This window comes from Harpia harpyja, chromosome 5, assembly GCF_026419915.1.
Source record: "Harpia harpyja isolate bHarHar1 chromosome 5, bHarHar1 primary haplotype, whole genome shotgun sequence".
NCBI lineage: Eukaryota > Metazoa > Chordata > Aves > Accipitriformes > Accipitridae > Harpia > Harpia harpyja.
The window spans coordinates 73,792,282-73,811,096 of NC_068944.1; the positions used below are offsets into that span (position 1 = coordinate 73,792,282).

At 42.2% G+C, this 18,815-nt stretch overlaps 1 protein-coding gene across 2 annotated transcripts in view; it reads right to left on the reverse strand.

Moving 5' to 3' along the window:
• COL22A1 (collagen type XXII alpha 1 chain) overlaps positions 1 to 18,815 on the reverse strand; it is a 235,023-nt gene that overhangs the window by 11,387 nt on the left and 204,821 nt on the right. The window contains exons 45-58 of one of the 2 annotated variants that reach the window (XR_008235346.1): positions 18,370 to 18,417; positions 16,321 to 16,434; positions 16,090 to 16,143; positions 13,842 to 13,895; positions 12,945 to 12,998; positions 11,350 to 11,403; positions 9,976 to 10,029; positions 9,094 to 9,147; positions 7,976 to 8,029; positions 7,329 to 7,373; positions 6,313 to 6,366; positions 5,220 to 5,273; positions 3,214 to 3,259; positions 622 to 693 (exon numbers count right to left, since the gene is read on the reverse strand). Coding sequence is in view for 1 of the 2 variants with exons in the window: in XM_052788276.1 (XP_052644236.1) it covers positions 622 to 693; positions 3,206 to 3,259; positions 5,220 to 5,273; positions 6,313 to 6,366; positions 7,329 to 7,373; positions 7,976 to 8,029; positions 9,094 to 9,147; positions 9,976 to 10,029; positions 11,350 to 11,403; positions 12,945 to 12,998; positions 13,842 to 13,895; positions 16,090 to 16,143; positions 16,321 to 16,434; positions 18,370 to 18,417 (819 nt within the window). In the remaining variant the exon portion in view is untranslated. Of the gene's footprint in view, positions 1 to 621; positions 694 to 3,205; positions 3,260 to 5,219; positions 5,274 to 6,312; positions 6,367 to 7,328; positions 7,374 to 7,975; positions 8,030 to 9,093; positions 9,148 to 9,975; positions 10,030 to 11,349; positions 11,404 to 12,944; positions 12,999 to 13,841; positions 13,896 to 16,089; positions 16,144 to 16,320; positions 16,435 to 18,369; positions 18,418 to 18,815 lie in introns of both variants that reach the window. The other variant, XM_052788276.1, reaches the window with a different exon arrangement.

Below are 18,815 nucleotides of genomic sequence, written 5' to 3' on the forward strand. Positions count from 1 at the left end.
AAGTCACAACAGAGCTAGAAACAAAAATATTTAACTAACATTTACTTTTTCCATCCTTTTAGTGGAATGTAACATATTTTACTTATCTTGGAAGGGCTAAAGATATTGGATTTCAAGGCCGTGATATTTTCATGTTTATAGGTATTATTTTAGATCACTTTGGGAGATACATGAATGCTTTAATTGCAATGTACATCTGTTGCTGGTAACAAAGGAATTTTCCTTGGAACAGCAAATATGAGAAATACCTATATTATTATCAGCACTTAAAATTTCCCTATTTAGCCATTCTGGGGTTCACACAGAGATATAGCCTGAGAACTTAAATACCCCATACCCATATTAAGAAGACTATTGAACCAGTCCAATTAATGCACACATTATCAGGGCTGACTGACAGGTACCAGCTCAGTAAATGAGATTATGTATGTTTGTCCATATGAAAAATGCTATTTTTGCAGTCCAGTTTCCTTTGGAAGTAAAAGTGTATGGCTTCTGGATCTGTCAGATCTCCTGGTTATGTTTTTTTACCTAATTAAAGATGACCATGTCCTATCTTCATCAGCCCAACATTTAAAAGCAGGTAATTAGTGGGTCTAATCCATCCCCAGACATACTTACAGGTGGTCCTCTGGGTCCTACGAAGCCAGGGAGTCCCGGGCTGCCATTTTCTCCTTTATTTCCTTTAGGACCCTTAGGACAGAAATGAGACAGACACTAGCGCCCTTTCTCCAACATCTCTTTTCCAGAGCATGCATTTACAGATACATTGGAACTGGGAAATTTCACTGTAGCAGCAGGACTCCCAAAACTGACAAGGAAAGGAAGAACGAAGTCATTTAGAAAAGCAGATTGCAAACACCACACTTGCATTATTAATAAGCTATGTGGGGTCCCTGTGAAAAGACGAAAAGGAAGTGACAATTATGGAAGTGACAGGAGGTATGTTCAGTGGCTATTCTGGCGCTGCATGGTTTTTAAGGTGGTGTTGCAGAGTGGAAATGCTGTGATGGGCGCCGACAGGGAAACAGTGCAGGTGGTCATACTGCTCAAATCTGAGAATACAACCAACAGACAGCTACTGAGTTGCTCTTTTGCCTTTATTTCCAGGTTCAATTTAAAAAATGTCTGCCTTTTACTTATCTCTAGTGATATTCTGCCAAACTATCATTTTTCTTACAGATCAGGGCAGCTTAAATGACAGTTCATTATACAGAGCCATTTCACATACACTTCTGATTTTTTTTTGACTCTTATTTTAACCTTTTCTTTCACAACTTTTTCCCCTACCTTCTGATTCAGAACATATCCCATTTTCTTCTTAGACTAAAACTTGTCTTCATTTTAAGCCCATCTTGTGTAAAGTGAGCACCAACAGACCTGACAGGCACAAAGCCCATGGCTTTCAGTACGCAATCAGCCCTGGAGATTTCAGGGGCTGGGCTGTATTGCTGCGTGCAGGCTTAGCATGAGCACTGTGAATTGGGATGGGCACTGTCAAACAGCAGATGCAAAAGGAGAAGGCTCCTGGCAGGTTTTACCTTGTGATTACAAGTTGGCAATGGTGAAGGTGGGAAAAAAAAACCTTATTGCCATGATAACCTTTCTCGCTTCTCCTTTTTTTCAAAATAGAAATATAATATATTGGCTTGTCACACCACATTGTGAAGGAAATTAGTGCATTTCCAGACAAGGCTGGAAATAAATGGATTCGTGTACAGCACAAGGAAATACTTCCCATAATAACCTTTATGAACGTGAGAGGATTCATTTTAATGACAGAGGATACTGATGAGATGACTGTCTGTTCTGCTGACCAACTCTGTCTCATTGTTTCCATTTTCTCATCCATCTGACTTTATCCTTTTTCAATCTCTTATGTTATTTTTGGACTCTAAATCCTCTGGAGCAGAGACTGCTGTAGTTCTGTGTTTGTGCAGGAAGGTGCTGGGTGAGTCCCCAGGTCACCAGCTGACTGTCTAGGTAATGTGATAACATGATGATGATTAAAAAATAACCCCCATTTGGCACTCATAGGGCATCCCAAAGCCACAGTGGCCTGTTGAAGAAGGCCAAAAAGCAGTAACAGGAATTGGGAACAGGGGTGGGCGTGATGAGAAGAAATTAAAGTTGAAAAGGCAACAGTGGGGATCCACGGGGTAAGAAGCAATGGCAATAGTGCCAGGAAGGTAAGAAGAAGTTTTGTCAAGGAGAAGAAAGCTGTAGCACCTATTCTTGGCTGCAGAAAGGCTGCGAGACTGCACCACCCCTGCCCCACCTGTATTTGTGAGTTATAACCTTCCCATGCAGAAAGGTGTTACTTGCTTCTCTGTGACCACTTAGGAGGAGACATCCCTGCAGCAAAGCAATACATGCTTGGGGCACAAGTCTGTGGTGAGGCTGAGGTTGCTTTATGGCATTGAAAGGGCCACAAAGGAGTGAAGTCCTGCTGCAATTTTTCAGATTTCTCCTGCTACGCCTTTGTTTCTATCTGAATCTAATAGCCCAGCAAGCTGTAACTTCTAGGTGGACAAAGAGAGGGAAGAGCCCTGCATTGTAATAGATGCTACTGGACACAAAAATACATTTGCATGGATTTGTTGAATCCTGAACAATTTTCAGCAGCAGAACAGAGAAAAAAAAAAAACCAGCTCCTCACTGTCCTTCTTACAGCTCTTCATTACCATGCTGTTCTTCTACACAGGATGGTCCCAGGGGGGTTTTATTCTGCTTTGTGATCTTGGTTTAATGCCCACTGTCTGCTCTTTCCCCAAGTGTCTGGGAGGATTTTTCTGCTGCTGCTGTTCCTCAATGGCAGTCTGCCAATGCCCTGAGGCCCTCTCCTTCCGTGTGACAACTCTCTGCTGGCTGTACAGTCTCTGCTTGGCAAAATTAAATCTACTGGTGAAGATGAAGTATGCCAATCTTTTTTCCATACCAGGTAATCGATCATTTCCTTTGTCTGTGAACACTTACTTAACTTTTGCTGGGAAAAAAGATGACCCAGCTAGCAGCTCAATTCCTGGAACATAGCCAACCCCCCCCGATGTCATGGCCAGTCAGTGATTTTCAGATCACCAATCTTCAGCCATGGCAAATTCAGGGATGGTAAGCTGCTACACATAATTCACTCCATATATACTTCATCAGTCACCTCTCCTTGACATAACTGCTTGCTGCATGAGTTTCCCTTTGTGGTACTTACTGGGTTACCTGCTGGGCCAGGTTCTCCTGCAGATCCAGGCGATCCATTCTTGCCCTACGTCAGAAGGAAAAAGGTTAGTGAAGTAACGTAGGCTACAATTAAAAATATCCACTTACTGCTACAACAGCAGGCGTTTCTTTAGCATTGTCCAACTTCCTCTCTTGGCAGACTGCAGAGTAAGGATGTCTTCTTTCCAACTGACCCCACAACTTCTGCATCCCTGATCACATGGCTGACCCCATCTCAGGACAAAAATTGAGAGACGTGGACCTAAACCCCTAGTCTGAAGAGGACCAAATCAGCACTCCTCCTCCTCCTTTTCTTCACCCTTATCCCTATCATATGCAGCATCCTCCTGGATGGATGGAGCCACCTACTATGGCTGCTCCAAGTTACCAGTGTTCAGACAAGCCCCTTTATTCCATGTTTGAAGCACCTCTTGGCAAGGCACTGATCAATGTTAAAGTGCTCTGCACCAGCTGACAGATACCTCCAGATCCCCCCCCACCTTCCTGTGTTAGAAAACTTCCTCTCTCCAGTGGCTGAGGGAGGTCCTGCAAATTACTGCCTATCATCCTCTTCTCAGGGCTACCATCTGAATCAGGGTCCAGAGGCCAGGCATCTATTTTTTAATCATCTCAGGCTTCCCCTTTTTTGGGGGAATGGAGAGACACACTTGTTCTAAAGCCTTGAGGTATTTGATACTTGCCTGACACCAGACAACTCAGAATGAGCCAAATCATCCTTGAAAAGGACCTGTTTCTCACCATTCCTTATCAAAGTAGCTGAGCTGACCATCTACATTGACTAAAGTTCAGTGAGATTAAATTCTATACCCTGTTCCTCTCCCCTCCCAATTCACCATGCAGAGATGTTTTTCCCTTTATTGGAGTTGACCATAAAGATCAGCCCTTTTACTGGAAATATTCAAAATCATGCCTCACACTCCTTATTAGAGAAGAAATAAAGCAGAGGAAGAACAAGAGAAACCGATACTTTGCCCTCCAACATACAAAACCCCAAGTATCTCTTCTCCAAAAAAGAATATGGCCTGGAGTTATGATAATTTCTGTCTCCTCAAATCTTTTTATTCATTGCTAGTGTTGTGCAGGGACATGACATGTTAGCGAGTGATGCCAGCAGGACAGGAATAATGAGATAAATTATAAGGTAGACAGAGGAGCTTTCCATATGTTCCTGCAGTCTAAACCCCTACCCTCCCAGCTCAGAGGGACCTGCTGCTCCAGCTCCTGGCATTGCTGGCTGAATCAGCATTTTGCCCTGATTATGGAATATGTTGTAGAACCTGTTTTACTAGCAGGTCTTCTGAGAAGGAAAAGAAATCACTCATTGCAACATATTAAAGATGTGCCTAGGTTCAGCAACAGAGATCTGCATTCAAATCTGGAAAGGGTTGATTTTTAAGAGAGAATTGAAAAACCCATGATATTAATAAAAGTTATTTCTCAGCCATCCCAAATGACACTTTTTGAAATGTCAACTAAATTGCCATTTCTCCACTGAAGTTGTAATGAAACTCTACAGGTGTTCAATTAAACAAACCTTTTCCTAAAATTATGCCTTTTTTTTTCAGAAAAAATTACAGAGAGCATGACAAAAATGAATAGTATCAAAACTGGACCCTACATATCTCAAACTGGGCACCCGCAATTAGTGTCCACCTTTGAAAACTGAGGCCATGTGAGAAGCAAGTAAGATGCCAGAGGCAGGACTGGAATATGAGCACTTCTGACACTGCAGTCCTGGCAGAATCCATTAAACTCTTCTTCCCACCAAGTCAGCAACCAGCACTCCATTGCACTATTATAAGTCTTCATCAGTTCCTAGCAATATCATTCTGATTTGTCTTTCTCAAAGTAGGCAAAGTGTTTTAATCAAACATCACCTGAATCTTTCTTAAGACTCTTCTTCCAAACCAGAGTTCTGGACTGCAGGAGATTCCCACTATATACAATGTACTTCCAGAAATGGCTTGTCAGGAGAGAAAACTCACCGGCTGCCCTCTGAGTCCTCGAGGGCCCTGTGGTCCTATGGGACCAGTATCACCCTGAAATGAAGAAAAGTATTCTGGTGAGAGGGAAAGATCTGACATGAAGGCAAGCAAAACAGGCATTTTAAAATGTCCCTACTAAATTACGCTGTTCACGTATTAGAGGGAAACAGCATTAAAGAAAAGTGTCACTACCCCCTTTCAGTTATGTATGAGGAAGACCAGCCTTTTGAATTTTAAACATCTATCACTAAAGGCAGCTTGATTACAGGCAGAAATCATTATTATCACGTTATCTTAGCAATGGATTTCTCAGGGACAGAGATTCTTCAGTATTTCTCCAGAATTGATTATTTTGTTCTTTCTTGAGGGAGGCTTAAGACCTGCTTCTATCTTCTCTGAGGGGTTCCCCTAGGTCTATCTTCCATTTTACTTTGTAGGGTACTATTTACAGCACAACAGTTTTCCAGTGATACAAGGGTGTGCAAATGAGAAACCACTTCCCCACGTCCCATGACAATGGCACATCAGCCACTTGGTACATTGCTCAGCAGCTGCTGCAGGATCCCACGTCAGCTGCACTCTTTCAGGATTTTGTTATGTGACTGCATTTGACACTAATAATGTCAGAGGATCTGTTTGTACCATGTCTCCTTCCTCTGAGCAGCATCATCTTATTCCATAGGTATTTCATAGATTTCAGTGGAGCTACGCGCTCAGTAAGGTACAGCTTTTGCAGAGGAAGCATGACAGAACCTCGCCCAGTGGGACCTGCAGAATGAAGCGCTGCTCGGAGACGGGTGGCAGAAAGCTGGTCCATGGCTATGCAGCACAGCCTGGGATTCAAACAATGCATCTTTCTCTGCTTTTCCAAAGATATAGCTGACATTTAAGTGTCAGCAGCCGAGCAGTGACAAAGGCCCTCAAATTCTTTGTTACCCTAATGATCTTTGCACAGACATTCCCTGCCCACTGCTGCAGGAATTCATCCTTTATCACAGTTTCTGCAGCCATTTTAGGTGAGGGTCGCTGTGAATTAAAATCTTCATTTGTCAGGGAGAAGGAGATTAGTTTCTGCTCAAAACGGTACACTTACATCCTTCCCTGGTGGCCCCTCACGACCAGCAGGACCTGTTGCACCTGGCTCCCCCTGCAATTCAGCAAAAAGGAAAGAGATATTAGCTCAAGGTCAAAGATAGACCAGTAACACCACTATAAGTAGTATGGGGTTTCTGCAGTATTGGACTGAGCTCAGTGAAAACTTTTTTTAAAGCCAACAAGAGCCTCGTTCATCATATGTGACATGCAGCTTATAAAAATAACTTAGAAGCATCTTCTGTAAGTGATGCACAAGGCAGTGCACTGCTTTCCAGCAGAATATTTGCTACTGCTAGTGCAGTCACTGAAAACCACCAACCTATTCATGATGCAGAAACTACCATAATGAGGAAGAGATGAGGAACTCCAGCACTGGATTTTTCTGCTAAGCTCCTGCAAGCAGAATATTTTATTTCCCTGTAAAAAGTCAGAATTAGGCAGAAGGACATTCAGTTTTGTATTCTATTTTCTACACCAAGGAGCTTTTTGTACTGTATCGCTCAGAACAGAGAGACCACCTTTTCATGCAGGACTTGAGGTTTGGGTTTTATGATCCACAGGCAACTGAATCAAAGGGCTAGAGACACTTCTATTCTCATTTCTGTAAGTTTTGTTCCTGAACTTATTTTGCACTTCTTAGGCATTTTTGGAGGAGAGCTGATTCTTGTCCAGTAAGTGCAGTAGGGTTCCTCACCTTGTATGTCAACATTCGTAGCAGAGGGATGTGGTATGGAGGCATCCTTGAAAATTCCTCACAAAGGGCTATCTCAAAGGGAGCATCAGAGGACTGAGCTCTACCAGCTGCCTCACCTTACCTGGAATCACAACTTCAGCAGAAGGAATGAAGACAACTGCTGTGATTTTCTGTCATGGGTGTGGCCCATGGAATTGTAGTTGAAAACAGCCATGTTAAACACAGACCTGTCATCATTTTTACCTATTGCCTCAGAAAGGTCAACTTCAATTCACACAATCTTTCTCTAAAGGATCATGCATAAGGTAAACATTACTTACCCGGGGACCTGGGGGACCTGTATCTCCTCTCTGTCCTTTGAAACCCTACAAAAGAGAATGAAATCAATAATTATCCGTTACCCTGATGCATGAAACACTAAGAAAACTCCAGCTTGAACATTTACTTAATAACCTTCCCAATTTTGCCTAAGATTACGGGGGATTGGTCAGCATGGAGCTGCCATGTCCCAGGGAGTGATTCAGAAGGGCCACATCACAGCGAAGAGCTTTCCATAGCTCCTTAGGGTGCAAGACCAAGACTGTAGTGTGTGTATTCCTGGTGTGACCAGCCAATAGATTATTTAACCCTAAATTTCATTGTCCCCATCCTTTCAGAGGACATGTAACAGCACACAAGCACTACAGCTGTGACTATGCCTTCTGGTAGAAGTGGTGTCATGAGGTTATGTGCTTTAACTTCTAGGTAAGGGACCTACTCTTCTCCAAGTGTGAAGGATTTGGAAATGCCTGTGTTTGATTTTTGTTGATTATTTATTTGTTTAGGCACATTGCCATGACTATTCTCATCCAGGCCAGCTCTTTTGTTATATGTTTGCATCAGTAAAGGACCTCATCTGCCCAACAAAAAGCTTCCCAGCTACAAGACAGAAGAGTGACTGGATTGAACCCTTCAGAGCAGTACTTACCGGTAAGCCTCTGGCACCCTCCTGGCCTGGGAGCCCTGGTTCTCCAGGTTTTCCCTATGGGAAATAATCATGTTCATGTTAGTGGGAGACTCAGGTCCATGTTTCTGCTGTTGAAAACTTCCCACTCTTCTCCCTTAGCACTGAGAACTGTGATTGCCCGGGATTTCTCCAGCAACACTGGAGTCTGAGCATGCGAGGAGGGCAGTAGTGACAGACATTCCCATACATACCCCTACCTGCACTGTCATGAACGCAGCCTTTGAGATTCAAAGGCAGCTTACACATTTGAACTGGTGCACCTTTACAGTGTTTTAATGTCAGAGGGGTAATGCACAGAACTGCACCAATACCTAGTCAGCACATAAAAAAATTAGCATCTGCACGGAGAAACCAGGTGTTTTGATGCAAGCACAGAACTGTCTGCAGCTGCTCTGACAAGCACTGCTCCACATACCAGTTGTCCTAATTGCTGGGAACTTGGCTTTTCCCAGAACCACTAAGTCCCATTTGACAAATCACAGAAAGAGGCTGGCAACGCCAGATACTGGAAGCACATTCTTCATGTAACAAACACAGTTGCAAGGAACGACATTCACTGCCCAATTTATTAACACTTCCTTTTGGCTGACAGCTTCATGGCTCAGTTTTTTTCCCTCAGCAAACACAAGTATAGACTAAGCAGAGAAAATCAAATATAAAACCTCTAATCCTGGACAACAGAACTGTCACAGAGCAATCCAGAAAAGGCTTCTTTAAAGACACCTCCTCTAAACTTTTTATGCCCCATAATCTACTATCTAAAAAACGGATTACTAGGCTTAATGTTACAAGACAACCTTCTTCCTCTGCAATATTTACGGTAGCTGTAAAAGTGGAATCACTAAGTTTTAGTGTATTTATGGTAGCTGTAAAAGTAAAAGAACCCAGTTTTTTTTCAAGATTGCTAATGCGTGACTCTTATAAATTGCTTAAGACAATATAGTCCTTCTGGTGTTAAAAAAAGATGTGCAAACAGGCTTCCTGTCCCCCCCTAAGGAGTCCATAGATAGGCAGCTCCAAAAACAATAACTGGATGCAGGCTCTGATTGCCTGAGCGAAACAGTTTTAAATTGCATTACCGGTTCCCCAAGAGATCCTGGCTTGCCATCTTTGCCATCATTCCCAGCAATGCCCTGTAAATGAAATGCAAAACGGGGTATAAGGAAGGAGTCGATAGGGAAGATTGGTGGGGGTTTTGTCAGTGTGATTTTCACAGTGACAACTCTGCTTCATCATGGCATACTTAAGATTGCCTAACCCTCCAAAAACTACCCTATTTCTATAGCTCAACCATAAACCTCTCCTTGCCACACCACTGTAACAGCATAAATTGTTTCCCTTTCCAATATGGCAAGTCTAAGGGGTTCCCTCCCCCCCTTTTCAGCAAGGCAAGCACTCCAACAATCTTAAAACAGGATTCTAAAAACAGCTGTTATAAACCATTATAATGCCATTATCTTCATTCAGCTAGGCTACTTTACACTAGAAACAGCTCTGGCCCTATCCCTATGACAGATTAAAAACCCCCAAAATGTTGTACTAATACATTTTCCAGAAGAGAAGAGTCTATGCCCAGGATGCACTTGAACTTGAGTCAGTGCAAAGGAATTATTTTGACTGTGGATTCAGGTAAAGACAGTATCCCAGTCTATGAATTTTTGTGCCCTTACAGTGGACCTATTAGTTGATTTTTGTGCTCTGTGTAAGAGTATTTCTTCCAATGAGGAGGCAGATAAGGAACATACCTGATTCACATTGGTAACTAAAACTTAGCTTTAAAGGGATCAAATACAGCATTCACACTGTCCTGGACCAAGGACATAGCATCGACATGACAGATACCATTACAGATCATGCACAGCTTTCAAAACACCTCAAAAATGTCACATCTTTGTTTTACACACCTATGTGTTTATGAACAGTTTAATGTATTGAATTAGAAGGAGCTGAACTGCACTCACTGGAAGTCCAGGCAACCCTGCTGGGCCCTGTGGACCTGGAGGGCCATCTTTACCCTGGAAAGAAAGCAGAAACACTGTGGGTCAGACAAGCTGCTCAGATACTTCTATCAGGTGAAGATTTATCAAATGTAGAGTTTGACAAGGGAGAACTGTGAGAAGCTGGTCTTGTAGCCCATGTCACTCAGTGTACAAGGTTTCCTTGAATTCCTTCTAGTTTAAACTGGAGGGCTTTCTTTTCACATAAAACATCCAGTATTAGTTATAAGTTGTTACAGATGGAGAAACCACTGAAATAACTGGCATTTTTTTTCCTGAAGTTTAATTATATTTAATATTTAGTCCTTAACTTCCTGCATGAGGTGTCCAGCCAGGAAGTAGAAGATCTATATTTTATACCTATCAAATGAGTAGTTATGAGAAGTGCCTTGCTGACAGTCCCAAGAAATTCCCTTACTCTACAGGACTGGACAATAGCATCCCAGGTCTTTCACAGTGTCTCAACCTTCATCATCCATTTGAAAGGGAATTTCAGCCAGTCTGTCCCTGTAGTCTCTGGCCTCTCTGCTGAGAGTGCTCACTGATTTCATAACGGCCATCAGAAGGACCACCACTGTTCACTTATGATGAAGTTCAGGTTGAAATGGATCTGCAAAAGGCACCTTGCTCATTAGGAAACCCTGCTCTAGAAATTAATCACAGAATTACACAGTCTTAAACTGTTCCAGCTCAACAGCATGCATTACTTAGGGAAGGTTCATTTTTTCCTTTCCAACCTGAAGTTAGCATCAATCAGATTACCTGTCTCTCCCAGGGTTTTCTGATGCATTACCATAAAGTAGCATCTGAACACCCTTCAAATGAAACAGCAGTAGCAAAATTCTTCATAGACTTCTTGAAGATTACATATGTACTAGTATTTTCAGTTGTGCCAGGGAATGCTTACAGGTCCTGGCATCTGAGCAGTCTGTGCTGCAACGTCCTTCAACAGGTTGCTGGTTTCATTTTGACAACCCCCAGGCACAGTTCAGGTGTTAGCCTGGGTCATGAAGCATCCTAACAGATTTAGTCATCCTGTTCTAGAGGCTAAGAGATGTTAATAGCAAGGACAGACAAGAGGTACAACCCCTCCTTAGAGGTCCCATGGACTGGACTATGCTCTGGCTAATTTGGAGTTTCATTTGGTGAGTAAACACAACTGCAAGAACAGAGTAATCTGTGGCTATTTGTGGAGGTCCTATTTGCAGGTGTAGAGTTGATTCAGGCTGAATATTTGGGGGAGCTTTCAAAGGACATTACATGAGTTCCAGCTCAGCTTTACTTCACAGAGTTAAGTATAGGTGAAGCTGGTGGTGAAACACCCAGCTTAGAGCTTACTATGTCTCCTGGGCTTCCTGCTGGTCCTATTGGTCCTGGTGCCCCATCTGGCCCCTAAACAAAATAAAGCAGAAACAACTTGAGTGATTAATGCATTTTGTACATTTGTCAACACACTCCCTACCAAAGCTGGCAGCACTGAAGTTTTCTTCAGTCACTCAGTTCAGCATTCATTCCATTATTTCTTCATTCATCACAGAAAAGCAGTGCCAACCTCTGCATTCAATCAGCCTCCAAAGCCAGAAATAGTCAGATATTTGAGTATGGTCCTGGCCCTTCCTTCTGAAAATAGGGGACAAATAGGAAAAAGCCAACCTTCTGACAAAAATAACTCTGAAGAACAGAAATTATGGGAGCAGTTTGAAGCAGTTGAAGCACTGCCACTCTGCAGCAGGCAAACTCCTGGAGCCACAAGTCAATGCAGACAGAGGAAAAGGTCAGCAAAAGTTGAAGAAAAAAAATATCTAGGGGAACATCACATTTTGCTCTGCTTTGACAGGCTCAGTTTTACTTTGCACATTTCCTTTGTCTGTGAGTCTATTCAGAGTGTCTCACAGGACAATTTTAAGAATTTTAACCCTACTGGAATAACCCTATGGCTGTGGCAGTATGAGGTTCATACAGACACAGTAAATGTGTCTGTGTTATTAGCTTCTCCTAAAATAATGCTCATGGAGGCGCAAATGACCCACAAAGCAGGTCCATGTGTTGTCCCAGTGGCAAAGCATTCAGCATCCTTTAGGCACTGCTACCACCTGAAAACAGAATTTTAATCTAATTGTCTTTTCTGGTACATCCTGTCATTTAGTCAGTGCAATGTAAATTCAACTTGGAAGAGACTGTGCTGATCCCCAGAACAGACGAAGGCTGCATAGCCTCAGCATGGCAAAGCCAAACCGCACTGTAAGCAGCAATATGAGTAGTGATGACTGTGGGCAAAGAAAGGCGGTTTGGAAAGAAAAGTCCTTCACTCAGGAAAAGTCCCAACTCTTGGAGGGTGTAAGTGATGATATCACAAGCAGGAGAGCCAAGTTATTTCAGCCCTGCTTCTGCACTGTCCCCCCTTTTTAAATAAAAAGAAGCATAACCGTATTTGCGGAGAGAGTAGAGCTAAGAATGAGGACTGTGATGGAAAGGGACACATGTAAAAGGTCTTTTAATTCAAAAGTAACCCACAGGTTATGAAAATTGGAGAAAATCCAGTCTCATACCACTGTGTAAAATTGAGAACTAAAATACTCTTACATCTGCTGGTTCTAGACTGACAACTTGTTCCACATATAAGAAAACACCTATACACATACTACTAAGTAGTCTCTGTGGAAAAGTTTTCATCATCACTGTCTTGTATAAAGAGAGCAACTGAAGCTTAGCATCAATTTACAGAAGCAATCAGTGAAAAGAGGCCAATGTATTAAATAGCAATTATCATGAGTGGGGAACTCTATGACACTCAGGGGACCATTAGGAACCCACTGGAAAATGCAAATGCAATGCACAGACAGATGGGAACAGTCCTTTCTTCCACATGGAGCTTGCAACAACCTTTATTATTAAGGAAAATACAAGACCATCTTTGCAACAGAGGAACTTACAGGTGGACCAGGGTTTCCAGGAGCCCCTGAGAAGCCAGGCATTCCAGGGTGGCCCTGCAGAATGAAAAAAGAAACTTTCTTTATGCATTATTCACATCTCTAGTTGTATAAATGTTAACTGGTGATTAAACATTTGTGAGGTATCATCAAAATGAGACAATACACAGAGAGCTAGTTATAAGGAAATAAGGAACCATGGCTTTTTAAAGCAAAACCTTGTTTTTCAAAGCATGCACTTCAGAAATAAACATAGTTAAATTTAAGGTGTACTTTTTCAAATGCGTACTTCAGTCTATGCTAATGGAAGATGAGAACAGATATTGTGGAATTGTACAAGGCAGGAGATCAGGCAGGAAACCAAACCTGTTTAAAACATCCTACAAATCTCATTGAAGAGGTGCTGATTTGCACCTTAAACTATTGACTCAGCCCTTGGCAAAATTAACTATGAAAGTTTGCTCTAATTTAGACCGTTCTCCTCTTCCCTGTGGCATCTCAGTCCCTCCTAAAAGAGGTCATCCTTACATTCCCCTTCTAGGACAAATAGAAACACTGGCTTTTTCAACCCAAAGACACCTGACCTCCCAGATCTCATCTAGGCATTATCTGGGGAAATGACTAAAAGTTAGGTAATGTAGAGAATTGAATGCATCCAATCTAGAGGTGAGGAAACAGATCATACAGGAAGGTTTTTGTTGGAGATGGGGATGGAAGCCTGTGGAGGACTGCTACAGTTCCACTCTTCAGCATAGCCCATTTGAGGTTTATCAGTGATGAAGAGCTCCCATCTTCCTCCTCTGCCTCTGAGAAGGGTATTCCTCTACAGACATCACAGGAGTTATTGATGAAGGAACAATCACAGTGACGGCACTGTTGGAAAGCACACTCTGTTTTTACCTGTTCACCTTTTTCTCCTGCATCCCCAGTCATACCACGGTCTCCTTTAGCACCCTGATAATGAAAAAAAAAGCCACTGAACGTCACTTATATTCAGTATTGTATCAGCTTTTTGACCTACTACATAAAGCACTTGGACATTTGAGTATAAAACTCATAAATTAGGACTGAGTCCTGCTTGGCCTCCTCTTAAATTCTTCCCCAGACTTTCACTACCAATGTTGGAGCCAGGAATATATGCGAAGAATGGCCTTCGAGCAGACCCAGCATAGCCCTTTTTTAATGTTGTAGTCTCACGGACATGAAGAGGACTTACACATCCTCAGAAAGTAGACAGGTTGTTAGTAACTTCACTAAATCAGATCTTGGTAAGGAATCATCTGGCCCAACAAAGGCATCCACAGTATGACCTAGTAATCTCCTCTCCCTTCAGGTACAGCAGCAATAAAAATGGCATTTCTAAAGTGCAGTCAGAAAATTCATACCCTGAAAGTGTTCCCCTCTTTCTCTCTCTCTTTCTGTCCTAGTGACAACAGAACAGAGGCAGCTAACTCAAATGTAGATGTCTGTATTATCAATGCTTGAAGTAAGGCAAGATGAGTCTCACACAGTGAAAAATACTGAGATGATGGTGAACAAATTATGAACAATGCACAGAACACTAATGAATTGCTGGCCATGGAAGTAATACTCTGGTTTACTACATGAGAGCTAGAAGGCAAGTGGGGGAGGGAGGGCTGCTATTTATTAATTAAAAGAGGCCTAATTCATATTGCCAGAAGGCATGAAGCTGCTCATGAGCAAAGATCTGCAGTTCTACTGCTCTGTTTCAGAATGGGACCTAATAATAGTTTGGATGGTGTTGGTAAGGACAACATACTACATCTTCAAAAGTGCAGAGCTCTTTGGGTCTTTTGCTGCGAGGATGCTCCTAATGTATTTAGAAAGGAGTCACAAAGACTGTCTTTGTGTTTGCACCTTCTTAGGGGTCTTACAATATTTTCTTTTAACATTTGCAAACTCTGTGAATCTGCCTTTTACTGAATACAAGTTAGACTATTTATCAAAGACTTGATTTTATTTCTTGCACAAGTACAGTTTAAAATTGGTCCTGTTACTTCACCTAAACATTCAATCTTGCTGCCCAAATCTCTGCTTTCTCATAGCATATAAGAAAGCAGCAGACATGGTATATCTCAGACCGCCTGGCATTTCTGCCAGTTATTGTCTTTATGGGTTACTAATTGTTTTGCAAATTTTATCCTGGAGCATACTTTCATTTTGATCAACCCTATATTTACTTTTGAGACTCTACCGCTTTTCCGACCATACTTTTAATTGCAAGATATAAAATTAATGAATGAATCTCTATTAGCTTGTCCTACACTTTAATAAGTGCAAATACAAAGATGTTAAAATAGCAGAAGCTGTTTTAGACAGTAAGTCAGTAATGCAAGGAAGTCTGGAGGAAACTGTGGTCCATCATGAAATTACCTTATCTCTCCCTCTATTGATTTGTTTTGATTTATTTCACATTAGGCAGTTGTAAAGGTTTTGATTGTGACCAGGCACTGGCATTGTGAGCAGAATGATGACAGACCTCTTCATGGGAAATGCTTGAAATGTGACATTATTGGAATCCTTCAGACACTGGAAGTTTTATGTTGGCCTATGTGCCTAGATCATTAGGCAGAAGCGTATAGCTGAAACAAGGAGTTCTTCCTATAGCGTGTTTCAGGAAACATTCAGAGTCTGTGGATAAAACCACCATGGCAGATAGTGTATATGGACCCCAGCTGCCCATTGCATCACCCTTAATTTAAGGGATTCAAGCATACAGGATTCAAAGAGGAGAGGAACAGACGGCGTGGCTACTGCTGAGGCTTTAATTTCTTCCTCACCTGATTTGGATTGAGATGAACTCACAAGTCCTTATCTGTCATCAAAACACCAATGTAATGAAATTCAAAATCAAGAATCAGGCCCTTCACTTGTGTGTGTGTGTCTGTGTCCATGTGTGAACAAAGGGATGGTAGAAGACACTATTTAAGAGAAACAGTGTTCATGTGAGGAGCTGTGCAGTTCTGCATGCATGTGGCACTCCAGGGAATTGCCAGCACGGGGCCCACCCAACAGGCTAGTCCTATCTCTTTACACAGAAGTGGATGCCACCAAAAGCCTGCTTCAGCCAGTGTACTAACTAGTCACAAGTAAGGTTTCATTAGACAACTGATGAAAACCAACCAACCTTTGGCCCATCCAGCCCAGGTGGGCCTGTAGGACCTCTGGGACCAGCATTCCCCTGCAATGCAGAAGAGGCAGAGGTAAACACTACTTTAGTCCATTGACTCCACAGACATCTAAAAAAGATTCAGTAGGTTGTTGATGAAAAAAAAATAAAATCAACTATCTAAAAATATTATAAGAAAAACAAGGTTACACCACATCCAAGGCATGGTCACTTCCCCAGCTCTCTTACCATTTTCCCATCCTGGCCATCTCTACCTGGTGGTCCTCGGAGACCTTTATCACCTTTGAAACCTGGGATGCCTGGCAGTCCTGGTGGGCCGGGAGGGCATTCACTGCACACATCCTAGGCGAGAACATAGAGAAATAAATTAGCAATAGACTGAAGGCACTTAGCAGACCCTATAGACACCCATTATGAATGCAGCAGTGTGGTGCTAGTATAATACGTAGGCCTTTGCAGTTTGACCACACTGGGCAGGATCTGGGTTACTTTACCTTACAGAACTGAAATGAGTGCAGTGTGGAGCAGGGTGAGGGTCAGCAGCTGAGCTCACACTTGCTCCCATGGGGAGTTTCCTATCAGTTCTAGCTGGACAGGTCCTAACTGATCATCCAGGATCAAGAAACCAAGGAAAAGCTCTTTCTAATAGGGAGGTCAGAGAGCCCCAAAGCAAGATTACCAAGAACAACCTTGTTTTGAAGCTACAAGAGTACTAGAAAACTGTGTCTACACCAGTCTGAAAGAGTTGGGTTACTGCTCAGAGGGCAGATTGCTAGGGAAAACCCAGGGGCAGCACAATGTCAGAAAGGGTGTTTTGCAAGGAAAACTATTCAGCAGCTAGCTTGGCCATGGAGAACTCATCCGATGGAGTCACGAAGACAAAGTGAATGTCACAGTGTCCTGGCTAAATTCTGTCATGGAGAACTACTACCTCCCTCCTTCCAAAACTCTCTGAAGCATCATCTCAGTAGTCTTTACATTTCTGCTATCCTCAGGAAATGAAATACTGTGGGTATGACATTTCCATTTCAAAGGCAGACTCCCCTCAGCAAAAGGGGAGTGAATCCTGCCTGTAAGAGACAGCATAGCACAGCAGACAGATCATCAGGCTGAGAGTTCAGAGACCTTGCTCCAACACCCAACTCTGTCAATGATCCGTTGCAAAATTTGGGGGTAAACTGTCTTTCCAAGTCTCAGTCCCTACATGCATATTTATCTACTTACAATATAAGTGCTAGAGAAACACTCAGAACGACAGAGTCCTAATTTCATCTGGGATTTCAAGGTGCTGCTTTATATAGGTCTGCACCAAGTGTGGAGTGAAAAAATACCAAGCAGAAAGAATACGCAAGGCATATGAGTGTGTTTAAACATAATGTAATCAAAGGAAGAAAACAAAGGAACATCAAAATGACATCCTGTACCCAAGAATCAGTCTCTTGCTATTGTCCTGATCAGAAAACCCAAACAAAAACATACAGTGAAATCTCCAGAAAAATACTTGGCTCCATAAGACAGACAGCTCTTCAATGAAGGCGTTTCACAGTAGCAATCTTAAAAGGGTTCTTTTGTTAATAGGGTTGGTAAAAAAAGGTAATTTTTTAGTTTATTTTAATCAATGAGAAAGGATTTCTTGCCATGTCCCAAGACTGCTTAAAAATCTTCCAACTCAGCCCATATAAATCTGTAAAGATTTTGCAGTCAACACCTATCAAATACTGACTTATTTCACAGACAACTCTACATGGAGAGTAAAAGCAGACAGACAGATCATCACTTTTGAAACATGGGTGCATCTGGGGTTAACTACCTGCATCCTTTTAGATGCACTATGCAAACTGACTTTGCACCCACAGTTCAAAACTACTCAAGTCACTGTTGAAGGTATATGTGAAAAATCAGACATTTTATTAAAATTGTTTCCATTTTCTGGTTTAGGTAATACAACTTGACAATGTTTATTTCTCCTTGGGAATGCATGTCTCAGAAAGAGCTGAAAAAGTCTCAGAGCTTTTGTAACATACACCATGTTATAAAGATCTTCGTAGGCTGTTTCACTGCTGGGGACGGTCAAAAGGCATTGGATTTTGATCTCCAGCATGTGCTCTAGTGTCCCAATACCAGTGCAAGTAGGAGACCTGCAAGTTTCAAGCTTTGACAGAGTGTTTAAAGGCACCTTTTGCGCTTGTAGTTCAGACACTTTCCCATCACAGAGCGTTAGTCAGGTCTGAATCGAACATACAGATAAACTCCCACCATCATCAAAGGCTGATTTACCTTTACTAAGAGATTTATGTCCTCTGGAGAGAGCAGAGGTGAAGAACCCTGTGGAATGAGAAATTCATTATCTCAGGCAATTTTAAAAGGCATCAGGGTATACGAAGTTTTCCTGAACATTCTTATGGACTCTCATTGGTTTCCCTTGCTCTGCCTAGGACTCACTGGGCCAAACACATACTTCCTGCCCTATGTTATCAATGCACTTCATCACACATGAGATGAGTTCTTGCTGAGGGTACTGCATAGTGGTGCTAAGAAAGTGCCTTTAAAATTTTGGCTTTTATTTACATGCGGGATATCCAGTTATTTTCATACTGCTCCCAAGCCATCACAGATATTTTTATCATAATCCTTTAGTGGTTCTTAGTGTTTTTCAAGTTGCTCTGCTGGGAAGAGTAGCAGCAGAAATGCACTGAAGTGCACTTCTGAGGTGAGGTGTACAG